At 46.1% G+C, this 13,153-nt stretch overlaps 1 protein-coding gene across 1 annotated transcript in view; it reads left to right on the forward strand.

The window, feature by feature from the left end:
- The window catches only part of Plekhg1 (pleckstrin homology and RhoGEF domain containing G1), a 134,182-nt gene extending 121,286 nt beyond the window's left edge, over positions 1–12,896 (forward strand). Inside the window, exons 14-15 of the mRNA XM_055615864.1 lie at positions 1,795–3,436; positions 9,614–12,896. Of these exons, the coding sequence (XP_055471839.1) occupies positions 1,795–3,436; positions 9,614–10,662 (2,691 nt within the window). The 3' untranslated portion in view covers positions 10,663–12,896. The remainder of the gene's footprint in view (positions 1–1,794; positions 3,437–9,613) is intronic.
- The last annotated feature ends 257 nt before the right edge of the window (positions 12,897–13,153 follow it).

The following is a 13,153-nucleotide window of genomic DNA, read 5'->3' on the forward strand; positions in this document are numbered from 1 at the left end:
GGTCTCAGCCCCAGCCTGAAGTGCCAGTGTTTACTTTACATCTTGACACTCTTGCTCACTTTGCATTTTTGGCCATTTATACTTGATTTAAGTGGAAACCGGTTCTTTTCGGTGTGCCCCTCCCCACTCCATCTGTTGCAGTTCAGGCAATTCTACCTATCCTGTGGCTCACCCCTCTCCTCAGAAGCCGTTACACCCCCACTCCCACCCCCGCCCCCACCCACCCCATCCCCCCACCCCCACCCACCCCCCACCCCACCCCCCACTCTCCACCCCCCCACCCCCCCACCGAAGTAACCCTTGCATAAAGCTAGCATGCACGTCTCACAATGCCCCTCACCTCTGTTAACGCCAACACCTGACCTGGGCCTAGCTCCCTTCCTGAAGCAGGCCAAGGTAACCTTCTGAAGAATATGGCCCTAAGGTGGGTGCAGGAGAACAGAATCCCTGCTACGTAGGAAACTGAGGCAGAAAGAGTGCATGAATCCAGGAGTTTAAGATCAACCTGGGCAACATAGTGAAAACAGTCTCAAAAGAAAGAAAGCTAAAACTAAGTCCTCCTCCTGGTACAGCAGGTATGGTCTGTAGAAAGCTAGAACTGTAGTCCTCTTCCTGGTACAGCGGGTATGTCTGTGTGCCTTGATTGCACCTAAAATGAATGAAGACAGCAGGATTTTCAAAGCTGGAACATTGTGTCCAATATGTCATTCGGAAACCTGATGAAGTTCTGAGATTAGGATGTGGTCAATGTAGGGTTGGTCACAGCATGTAAGTCTTTTCTTGGCCAAGGTGACCATTTTCCCTTCTGCTTTTCCTTGCAATTTTGGGTAATTATTAATTTGATAATAGCTATCACTTGTGGTATATTTGTCTTTTGCCAGATATCATGTTAAGCATCTTGAAAAATTATATTATCATAGTACATAACCTGGGGTCAAGCCCTGGCTCCAAATGTGTTTCTGCCATTTATAAACAATCCTTGCTAGCTGCTTAACATTAGCAGGACCTGGCTTCCTACTTACGAAATTATTATCAAGACGAAAGACTGTTTTCTTCCTTTCCTGGTAAACAGACAGACAAGTGATAAAGAGTTCTAGGTAATTTGACATTCCCAATAGGTTACTCACAGTGCCTTAGTCAGGAAGTGTCTCACCAAGGTCCTATTTAGTTGGCACAGCCTCGACTACTTCAGCTCGTGGTACAGAATAGTGCCAGGGTGCTCTCCGCTCCTCTCTGCTGTTCCCTTCGCAAGCCCCAGGGCCAGCCTGCTCACCGTACACACCGTTACATGCGGGAGCGGAGTTCTGCTGCATTTAGGACACGTTTGTCACGGTGCTGTCATTAGGAGACGGGATTTCTCTAGATAGCCAGGCTCCATCAAGGTGACAAAATGTTCCCTTGTTTATCTGATTAGAAACGATGGTAGCCCACATTTTTACTTCCAAACAGATAACCAGGAATTAAATATATTTTGAAAACAAACATTAAGATACCATTATCTTAATAGTGGGTTCAACTTCTGTAACAAAGCCTCCTTGCCTGGAATCTATAAATCAAGGTCAGGGTCACAGTGAGCCTCAAGTTTAAGGAAGCCCTTGGAGTATGACATCAGCTTACCAGGAATATCCCTCCCCTTTCTGCATGGTTTTTTTTAAAGATCTGACATGCTTTTCAACTCATTAAAAACCCACAATGTCTACTGATCATTTTCTTTAAGGATGTGGCAGTCTAGCCACTTAGGTGATGTCCCCCAGTGACACAATAATCCAGTTGCTTTGTGTCTGTCTCCTTCAGGTTTCTAGAGTGGAGAGTTCTTCCCAGCTGAGTTCTGTGGCAGCCTCTCCTGCGCAGAGGGACAGCCAGCCAGGCAGCACTGCCATGTTCGGCATGCTTCGTGGGGAAGGCGGCAGCAGGGGCCTCTGGACAGGCCACCACAGCAGGCAGCCCCTGTTTCCCAGCCGCCGGTCTCCGCAGGACAACGAGGAAGACGACGATGATTACCAGATGTTCATCCCGTCCTTTTCTTCCTCCGATCTCAATTCTACCAGGTTGTGTGAAGAGAACTCTTCGAGTCGCCCTTGCAGCTGGCACCTGGGACTGATTGAGCCCGCAGAGATCTCCAGCTCTGGTCACAGGATTGTCCGACGGGCCAGCAGTGCCGGTGAAAGCAATGCATGTCCTCCTGGAGGGAGAATTAGGGACAGCGACGGCGCTCAGTGCTGTCCCAGGAGAGAACTGCAGAACGGCCCTCAACCGGGAGACCAGGGAGGGATGACTTCCTTTGGGTCATCTGTAGAGCTGACAATTGATGATATAGACCACGTCTATGATAACATAAGTTTTGAAGACTTGAAGTTAATGGTTGCTAAGCGGGGTGAGGCTGATTCCTCTCTCCTCAAATCACCAAGAGACCCTGTTCGCCCCAAGAGCACCCCAGAACTAGCCTTCTCAAAGAGGCAGGCTAGCCACAGTATAGGCTCTCTCTACCCCAAGACAGAGGCAGCTCCCAGTGGCCAGGAGGCATCTAACCAAAGCATGCATGAACTCCAGGAAGTGGAAGAAAACATCTATGACACCATAGGACTTCCAGACATGCCGTCGTTGAAATGCAGCAGCCTTCAGCAGCCCAAAAGGAGCACCTTCCTGGGTCTGGAAGCTGACTTTGCCTGCTGCGACAGCCTGAGGCCATTTGTCTCCCAGGACAGCCTGCAGTTCGGTGAAGACGATGTGCCTTACCACCAGGGACCCTCCAATACTGATTATTTGAGTTTGTTGTATGACTCGCCCCGCTGTAACCTGCCTATTGCAGATAAGGCTCTGTCGGACAAATTGTCTGAAGAAGTAGATGAAATCTGGAATGACTTGGAAAATTACATCAAGAAAAATGAAGACAAAGCAAGAGACCGTCTCCTCGCAGCATTTCCCGTGAGCAAAGATGATGCACCAGAGAGGCTGTGTGTTGAGAGCACCTGTGAACCAAGCAGAGAGAGAGACTCAGGCCACGCTGCGTCCATGCTGTCCCTTCCTGAGAGTCAGGCTTTCCTCACACCTGGGAAAGGCAGGGTTGTGAGAGCCAGCAGGGCCAGCTGCTCCCTTGATGAGGACCTGATTTCTACAGAAGGCTCCTTCTTGAGTCTTAACCAACTTTCTCTGGCCAGTGAAGTACCTCCTGTGGACAGTCCCTATGACCTGACCAACTGCAGCCTGCCCCAGACAGACCCAGAAAGCCCTGACCCTGGCATGGAAGCCACAGATAAGACCAAGAGCAGGGTCTTTATGATGGCAAGGCAATATAGTCAGAAGATTAAGAAAGCAAATCAGCTTTTGAAAGTGAAAAGCCCAGAGTTGGAGCAGCCACCGCCCTGTCAGCATAAGCCCGCTCACAAAGACCTGGCGGCCATCTTGGAAGAGAAGAGGCAAGGAGGGCCTGCCATTGGTATGTTCTGCGCGCTTTTCTTCCTTCTTGACAGTCATGTGTGGGAACAGGCTTCCCAGTTGTAACTGTCCTTAGAGTAGATACAACTGTGAGAACACTGCCATTCACTTCTCAGATCACACAGGCCACAAAGGCCTTCCGGCTCTACCTGAGTGGGATCATGTAACGTGGAGCATGACTGGGCCTCGGTGTTTGGTGCGCAAGTGATGTTGCTATAGAGTTGGTACTTTTAGAAAAAAGTTCCTCGAAGGGAGCCCGAAGTGTGAAAGAAGCTATCTGGTTTAACCTGGGGGGGGGGGGGGACGATAAGCATTTCCCTGTGACTCTCCCTGTGTTGGGAACAGGCTCTCCTCAAAACTGTTAAGGTTGGGAATCAGCCACAGTGGAGCTGCTGTTTCTGGAGAACCCCAACAAAAGTGCTCGCCCTGGCCTAAGAGTGAGGGAAAGCTCAGTGGGTAAAGTCCTTGCCAGACAAGGAAACCTGGAGTTGAGCTCCCCGGTACCCATGTGAAAAGTCCGGTTCAGTGTGACACACCCGACCTGACATCCAAAGCTAGGGCGGCAGAGGCAAGGAGGAAGCATCACGACATCTGGCTGGCCGGTCAGTCTTGGCTCAGCGAGAGACTCGGTCTCAGAAGGTAAGGTGTGAGCAACTGAGGACACTCAACGCAGGCCTCAGGCTCACACATGCACAGGCAGAACAGCCACAGACACACACAGCACGGAAGTGGCCACTTCTCCCAGCAAAGAAAAAAAAAACTTTTTTAAGGAATTACTTACTTTTATCTTCTGTGTGTGCCTGTGTACTGTGTGTCTGCAGTGCCAGAGGAGGCCAGGAGAGGGCGTTGGATCCGCTGGAACTGGAGTTGCAGGGGTGTGCTGCTGTACGGGCGGGCACAGCGCTGCTCTGACGTGCTCACCTCTCTCTGCAGCCCCCGTTTTTATGCGTCTTTCCAAGCTACAATTCGTTTGCACCCACACATTTCAGCTGCTACTCAGTTACTTTAAGTATGCTGAAATAGATAGTTTCCCTGCGTTCAACACTTAATGCTTCAGGAAGTTTGATCCTTCAGCCGGACTGCCTTTGTGGGTGTAACTGGGGTTTTAGGTGTGATGTTGGTGAGATGGGGGTGCAGGGGTGAGCGAGTCGTACTGTGACATTTTGAAAGACAGAATGAAACACTGATTTCAGGAGAAGCCGGGTTGTGAGTAAAGCGTGTGGATTGATGAGAGAAAACAAAAGAAGAACATTCTCCTTAGGGATCTTTTTATCCCTAAACACTGATTTTCAGGGCTGGAGCTAGGAATCTGCCTCTGTCTCTGTCTCTGTCTCTCTCTCTCTCTCTGTCTCCCGACAGGGTCTCATTTAGCCCAGGCTAGCCTCAAACTCCCTGTGTCACTGAGCCTTTTGAACTTCTGGTCCTCTTACAGCCACCCCCTAAATGCTGAGGACATAGGTGGGTATCACCACATCTCATTTTACACAGTTCTGTGATTGGACCGTCGACTAGCCATCCACACTTCCAAGTTAGCTCCATCCAAAGGCCCTGCAATCTATATTTTTAAAACCCTTCTAAGGAATCCTGCCCTTGTCAGGCCCTGTGACACACTTGAAATCCCAGGACTTGGAACATGGAAGGAGGAGGACATATGAGCTCTACCCAGTTCCAGCCAGTCTGAGATACATACTGAGATTCTGTTTCTAAAAAAGAAAGAAAAACAGAAAATCTCCTATTGTCTTTCTTTCCTTTAATCTCCTATCTTCTAACAAAAAACCCCACCTCGGTATGAAAAGAAATGAGTCAGTTTTCCAATTAAAAGCAGAAATCAAATTAGATGTGATGGTGCACACAGGCAATGCAGCACCCGGAAGGCCGAGGCAAGAGGATCGTAGTTTGGGTCCCGCCTGGGGGGTGGGGGAGAAACAAACCTGCACATCAGCCCCATGACAAGGTGTGTTTTTCCGTGTCAACACCACTTAGTTACATGGATGCCACTAACCTCTCTTCTTCGCTCGATTCAACCTCTTTATCTCAATAGAAACTAGATGGAAGGAAGGAGATAGCTAAATTCTAAGTGAGTTCAATAGATGCAGGAGACAAAAGCCCTGTCAGAATTTAGAGACTGAAGTAGCAAACACTCTCACGTTCAGTGGTTTCCTACCAGATCAGGAAGTGAAGGCTTCGGTTGGTTTCTGAAAGGCTCTTTGCATTCTTCTTTATAATAAAATTAAAAATTGATTTCTGTGTGACTGTGAGAGACTAGAGTACATTTCTTTTCCTCCTGGTAACAGCTAAAAGTCATTTACATCCTGGTTCCAAGGCTCGCCTTGCCAAGCAGGCTGTTTTGTAGTTAAAGAAAGTGACTGACGTCAAATTGGTGGAGGACTATGGGGGCAGGAGCAGGTGGTCTTGGGAGCACCTGCATAGTGGTAGTTTCAGCCATAGGCTGAGCCCAGGCCATTGGTCCCCAGCTTCAGAGAAAGTAGACTACTAAGATTTCCGATGGTAGTGATGACTCGTTGATTATACCAGCAGACCACAGGACCAAGCCAACTGGAATAGGAGCCAGCCATTAAGATACAAAACTCTAAGTTGTTTGAAACAAGCCCTTCAGAACAAAAGAATTGGGACCTACAACTCTCATAAATAGATTTCTTTTCACCCAGCTCTTGAGTATTGTGGTTGGCAATTGAGGTTCCTTTTGCCTGCTTCACCTCTGGTTTGTTCTGCTGTCTTCTTGGGGTCCCGTATCTCTTTTCAGCTTCGTGTCCATGTCTTTTCTTGATGTGGTGGGCTACTAGGCCACTACTGACGTCCTCCTCCAACACAGAGGAGCACCGTCCCAAGGCGTCTTCTGAGACAGCCAATTTCCCCTCCACACGGCAGGAGCATACCCCCGGGGCTGCCTTCTCTCAGTCCTGGCTCAGTCCAGGTGATCGAGGCCACTTCCTGTGCCCACTAGGCTTTCAATTGGTTGGCATTATGACTCCTTTTCTCTTTCTTGTTTATCTGGGCACAGGACGTCGTAATCGAATGGACCGATTCTCCAGACTTCTGCGCATGGGCCTTGCCTCTTTGCCAGGAGCTTGCTCTCAGTGCTGTGCGGAAGGAAGAGCACCCTATTCACCTGCTGAAACCCTCGAGCATCTCTATTGAACTCTGTCCCCCGGGGTCTACAGGCCCCGGGTCACATGTCCACCTATAAATCACCCAGCCAGGTCCAGTTGCTCCCACCTTTTAGAGCCTGTTTTAGCATGTGGCCATCTCGTTCATTGACAGGATTTGAGACCAAGGAGGCTGCTTGGGTTTCTGTATTTTGGGTGATATCTCCATGTAGGATTGAGAACTTTTTGTGTAACATAGAGAAGGCACATTTCTAGGCTTCTGTCTATATCTGAGCAACATCAGAAATGTCAATATCTTTCTACTCCTCTGTCTTGGAACTATGTGTGATATCTCTGAAAGAATTACTTCAATTTTTATCTTTGATGATAGAATTCTAACTTTAAAACCTTCAAAAACAAAACAAAAGAGAGAGCCTGCTACTATCATATAATAATAACAATAATGTATATGTCCTATGCAGGCAGTAAGACCCCAGTCAGGTTTGACCTCACAGTGCTTTCTCAGCTGGAGAGACCAACAGTGGCCGACTGCACTCTATGCCTCTGGCTCACAGGGTGTTTCATGACAGCTTGAGCTCTGCAAGTCTGTCTTGTTCATACTGGCATTGTGCAAGTTGTAAACTCTCTCAAGTAGGAAAATTGAGACAAATAACTGAAAGAAGTTTTCTCTTCTAGTGAGAAACATTATATTCAGAACTTATAAGCGCCCTCTTTGTTATCTAAAGATTAGAGTACCCAGTGTGAGTTATCTGTGGGAAGCATGGTAATCCAGGACCATCTGCCTGTTTCCGCTTTCCTGCTGTGGCCTGATTTACACATTGTCTTGACTGTTGGGTAGTCTCAGGAAAAGCCCATAAATCTGAAAAAAAAAAATCTCTGTAATTAAATAGTTGAGACCAATTTCCTTCTAGAAGTTGTGTTTGGTGCTTAGAGCAAAGTGTATAACGTTGTTCTCTGGGACCAAAAGCCCATAGTCAGTCCGTAGTCATAAGATAGCCTACAAAAGGTATTAGCCATATAGCTTTTCCGCGTGCATGTATTTGATATACATATTAAATATACGGCTATTTAAATGTTTATTTATTTCAAACGTATGTATGTGTGCCTGAGTGTATGTTTATATGCCACGTACATGCAGGTGCCCTTGGAGGCTAGACAAGGGTGCAGGATCCCCTGGAACTGGAGTTTACAGGCACATGTGAAATGCCCCACGTGGGTGCTAGGAACGAACTTGGTTTGTCTGGAAGAGCAGTAGGCACTCTACTAAGCCATCTCTCTAGCCCTGTATAACACTTGTGAAAGAAGGCAGGAAGAGGATTTTTGAGACTGGGGCTTGTAGATGATTTTGAGGGATGGGTAAGACTTGATTAAGAAGAAGAAAAGAGTCTGAGAGGGAAAAGGCATGAGAAATGCAATGGGTATCTCAGACATTGCGTAAGTCAGGAGCCATGTCCCCCTAAAAGACTTTATGGGTAAGTTTATACCAGAATACTTTTGATTGAATTATTAATTAGTTCTGCTCTCCTTCAAATTATTGTCTCCTCAGAACCTTGTGGAAATTCAGTGCCCACTGACTTAGCTGTGAATCAACTCAGGGCTGCGTACAGTGTGTGAGAGATGGCTTGGGCTGAAGCAGATGACATTGTCTAAAGCCCCAGCTCGCCATGATGGGTCTCATAATTAATGCAGACGCCAGGCTTTGGGGGACAGCTGCCGTAGAATGCTGCAATGCAAGTAGATGGTCAGATCAGATCTTTTAAGGTCCTGCTGCATTTGAGTTGGTATTGTGAGCATTTGCTCTGCTACTTAAGGAGGAATTTGCCGAGGTTTTGCTTCTAGAATTCTCTGAACAATAATCTCTGTCCTTGCAGTTTAAAGTTTGGAACCCAAAGCATCTAGATATTAACTCTGATGAGAAGTTACACAGGTCGTTTGCCTTGATTGCAGGGAGCAGGGGTCAAGGGTAAAAGAATGGAGGGGGTTATGGGTTAAGAGCACATGAGACCAGCAATGTGTTTCCGTCTTCAAGGAATGCAGACTGAAGGGAATAGCAGAAGCTCCCCTAAATGTGTGTCTCCCTGCAATGTAGAGGGTTGTTTACTAACAGCCGGCTGCCAAGCATCTATATAGTGCCATGTGCTGGTTGTCAGAGGGGATGGACTTCTTTCCAGATGGCATTGCAGATGAGGTCTGAGCAACATGGGTGCATGGCATTCCTCGATGCCAGACAAGGCTTGCGTGTCAGGATCACAGCTGGGAGCAGCTCCTGAATCAATGTGTTGCTGACCCAAGGGAACGCTCACTCATGCATATCAAGAGCTAGGTCATACTCTTTAGAGATGTCAGTGCTGTGAAATAAGGCGATATGGGGAGTGGGCTGCGGCTTAATTTTAGGTGGCAGACCCTGTTCTTAAGTCAGTGGCAGACAGCACTCAGTTATGGAGTACATGAGCAAGGGGTCTGTTTCTGGTGGCTTGGAGGAATGGGAAAGGATTCATGAGCTAGTCTTTACCTGTGCTAAGGGAAAGGGCTCTCCTAGGTGTTGGCTGCCAGGCAGCGGTTAGGGGCTCATCTGGAAACCAGTGGTGTTGGAACAGCTGCCAGGAGCTGACTTCTCTAAGAAAACTTGTCTGAGGGCAAACAAGAATAGCATGAAGCCAGGGCTGGTTACAGTATTGTGGTCCTGTTTCTTATAGCAAACATGAGATATTTTATACATCAGAATGTAGGTCTAGCATTCTCCTTTGACGCTTGTTTTCAGCACTAAACACTATTTTATGGATTAAAGGACTTTCCAGGACATATAACTGGGCACTTACAGATCTGTTGTTCAAATAAAATAATGTAGAATTCAATCAAAGAAAATGAACTCTGTTTTTATTAAACTATGGGTTATTTTTATTAGCGCTACATTCAGTGACTACTCACCCCTAATCTTAAGACTCCTGTCTGTTTTTAATATATCATTTAGGGTGTTATGCTATTATATTTAATCTTAGTACACAAGAATAATCCTATGTATACTTATTGTTTCAATGTCTGCCTTCCAGGTGCCAGGATTGCTGAATATTCCCAACTGTATGACCAGATTGTGTTCAGAGAGACACCTCTTAAAGTTCAGAGGGATGGCTGGGCCAGCACCCAAGACCCCACTCCCCTCAGGCCCGCATCACCTTCCCAGGCCCAGCGCGCTGCGGAGGACTGGCTTTGGCATTCACCCTACAGCAATGGAGAGTTGGCCAATCTTTCTGCCCAGGCAGAACAAGACTCAAAGTCAAAATATCCCACCACATTAGATAGCATTGCAAAAAGTATTCCCAGACAGTTGTCGGCCATTTGTTCAGTGCCTTCTCTGCAAGCGTCAGACCCTTCGCTGGGCCCTGTGCAGCAGTGCGGCGTGGTGGTGAGCCAGCCCCACAAAGAGAACTCTGCTCAGGGCCATCTTTACAACTCGCTGGGTCGCAAAGCAAAGGGCGCTAAATCCCAGCCTTACAGCAGACCCCAGTCATCTTCCTCAGTCTTGATTAACAAATCTCTGGACTCCATCCACTACCCCAGTGAGACAGAAAAGAAGCAAGTGCTGTCTTTACAGAAGAGTTCCAGAGGTGCAAGCCAGCAGGACCTACTGTCAGGGTTGGCTGACTCATGTCAAAAGAACACTGGCAAACGCTCCGATCTCACGCTCCAAGACTCACAGAAAGTTCTGGTGGTAAATAGAAATGTACCCTTAAGCGCCCAAATAGCGACACAGAACTACTTTTCTAATTTCAAAGAGACCGAGGGAGATGAAGATGACTATGTGGAAATCAAGTCAGAAGAGGACGAGGTGGGGCTGGATCTCTCTCCGAGTCGGGTCAGGAAGTCTGACCCAAAGATCCTGGACCCTGACTGTTCTGGTAGCATCTGCAGCCACAGCACACCATGCCCCTTGAAGGAGGCTGTGAGCGGCAGGCTGGGCCTCTCTCCCTACCTGACAGCGTTTAAAGACTCCGACAAGCTGAATGATTACCTGTGGAGAGGGCCATCACCCAATCAGCAAAACATTGTGCAGTCTCTGAGAGAGAAATTTCAGTGTCTTAGCTCAAGCAGCTTTGCCTAGGTTGGTTTGTTGTTATTGTTGTTTTTAAACATATGTACCAGTTTGAAACGATTTTGTAATGATCAGAGGGTAAAATGTGCATTCCTTTATAGCACAACTCTTTGACCAGGACATTCCCCCCTCCATATCCTGACAGTAGCACCCATATAACTCTTAGATTATCTGTTTCCCCACACCCCAAGGAGTTTTACACTGTGACTCAGAGGCAGCACGAGTCTCTTTCACAGTCTTTAAAAAGAGAAGCTAGAGTTATTTAAAGAATTATGCTTCTATGTGGCATCTCTGTATTTATTGTAAGACTCAAGAATGACGTATGCCAGAGACCACGGTTAGAGCGCAGCCTCCTCGCGTCTTTCAAGGTTACTATGCCGGCGTTCTCATCCCATTTCATCTAGATGACAATGCTATATGACCGTTAAAAAATTAATATGTAGCCCTAGGGCCAACCGGCTATGAGAAAAAAAAATCTTTACATGTGTTCCAGGACGAGGCCCAGATGCTGTGCCAGTAATTATGGCAATTCTACAATTTCTGGGGTGAAATAAACTATCTCTTTCATGGCATAAGGAAATCTACTCTTAATAAAATGCAAGCCAACTTAATTATTAGATAAGATAGAGACCTGACAACTTCTTTGTATTACCACTAAAGGAGAACTGGCCCTGCAAAAAAAAAAAAAAAAAAAACCAACCCAAAGCATCTCACTCTGCTACTGTGTATGCCTGTATCTATCAGTAAATCTTCAGCTAAACTAAGACAAACTGCATTAAAATGACTCTTCTAGAACAGTTCTTTGTAGACACTTTCCTGAGCTTTGGTTTCCACTGAACGCCCTTGAGGAGTCCTCACCACAGATAGGGGCAAGAGTTTACTTTCAAAACAGTGCATAACATAGGGCCCCTTTCAGTGTTTCGGAACATACAGGAGAACAGAACCTCTTGTTGCTGAATTCTGGCTAGTAACTTCCTTTACATTGTAATTATAGTCCCACAGCATTTCACTGTGATAGCATACCATTCTAACCCCATGTAGAGAGGAACAGAAGATAAAAAGCAAGACACTGTGATTCAAAAGGAAAACCAAAGAGAAAAATGAAGACAGATTTATTGCTACTTCATAAAAGGATTTCGTTGAAAGCTCCATGAATGAAGTCAGAATATTCTCTCCCTTTCTATTCTCATTTTATACAGTGGAACGTTCTGGAATCTTTCCTCACCCTCTCAGTTTCCATTTTTAACTTATTTCTCTTTATTAGAATTAAACAATATGTTCCATTTAAAAAGCTATGACAGGAAATATAGGGAAAGATGTCTGGCCTTTCGTTTGTTGTTAAGCAATACTAGAGATTCACTGACAGCCTTCCAGAATTCTTTCTTTTTAACTCCATTTCATGTTACAAATAAGCCCCTAAGTTTTGTTTTCTTCTTTAATTTTAAGAGTTGTGTGTTCTTCAAATCCTTTATTCTTCCTGTAGCTACCGAAAGGTCTGGGCTGAAGGGGTGCTTGGTGGCGGGGCCTACTGCACGCCCCCGTGCCCTGACTGAGTCACAGAGCTCTGAAAAAGTTCCTTTCTGGTCATTGCTTCTACTTAAACACGAGTTTTCCATATTAAGCAATAGTTTTAAGTTGCCTGACTCTTGTCCAGAAATGAAGTTTCCTGTTTTTTTTTTTTTTCTTTTTCATCTTTATGACCCACATTCCAATATAGTTCATGTCACCGTTCTGTCTGAGTCTCAGAAATTACTAATTCTTCACATCGGTGTGTTGTTGCATGACTTGATGTCACCTACAAAGGCAGGTGTCATGTTGTACAAAATATCTGTGTATGTGGTCCTTTGGTTCTAGGATAAATCTGTAGTTTTATTGATCACTTCTGTGGACCAGGCTGCAGACTTTGAGAGCCGTGTGTGTGTGTGTGTGTGTGTGTGTGTGTGTGTGTGTGTACATGCTCAGATGCTCCCTCGATGTTATCAATTCAGTGATTTTGTTTAAAATAGTTTCTTTTGCAAGTGGGGTGGGGATGTATATACCTGGGGTGAAAGTTTTATGTACTTAAAAGTTCTACTGGGTTCCTGCACTAAAAATGCCGATTTTTTTTTATAAGTTCACTTTTCACCTACTTTTTTTTTCTTTGTGAGGGGAAAGCAATGCAGCTTGGAAAACCTAGTTTAAATACTGTATATAAGACAATGAGGTTAGTAATGCCCATTATTTAATAAAGTTTGTAAAGTGGAAAATAAATGTTTGAATTAATGTGTTTGCTCTAGAATATTACGGTTTTTCCAAACTGGCTATAGATTCCGTCTTGCCATGTGAACCACAGAGAAAAGTATTCAAGGTAAAAGCATGTCCTGGTTAGCTTCATCAGCTTCACACAGCCTAGCCATGATGTAGGAGGGTCCAGCCAGCCCACTGTGGGAAGCACCATGCTTAGGCAGGCGGCCCTCAGCCCACTGTGGGTGGCGCTGTCCCTAGGCAGGTGGTCCTGAGG

This window comes from Psammomys obesus, unplaced genomic scaffold (assembly GCF_907164565.1).
Source record: "Psammomys obesus unplaced genomic scaffold, mPsaObe1.curated_primary_1811, whole genome shotgun sequence".
NCBI classification, from domain to species: Eukaryota; Metazoa; Chordata; class Mammalia; order Rodentia; family Muridae; genus Psammomys; species Psammomys obesus.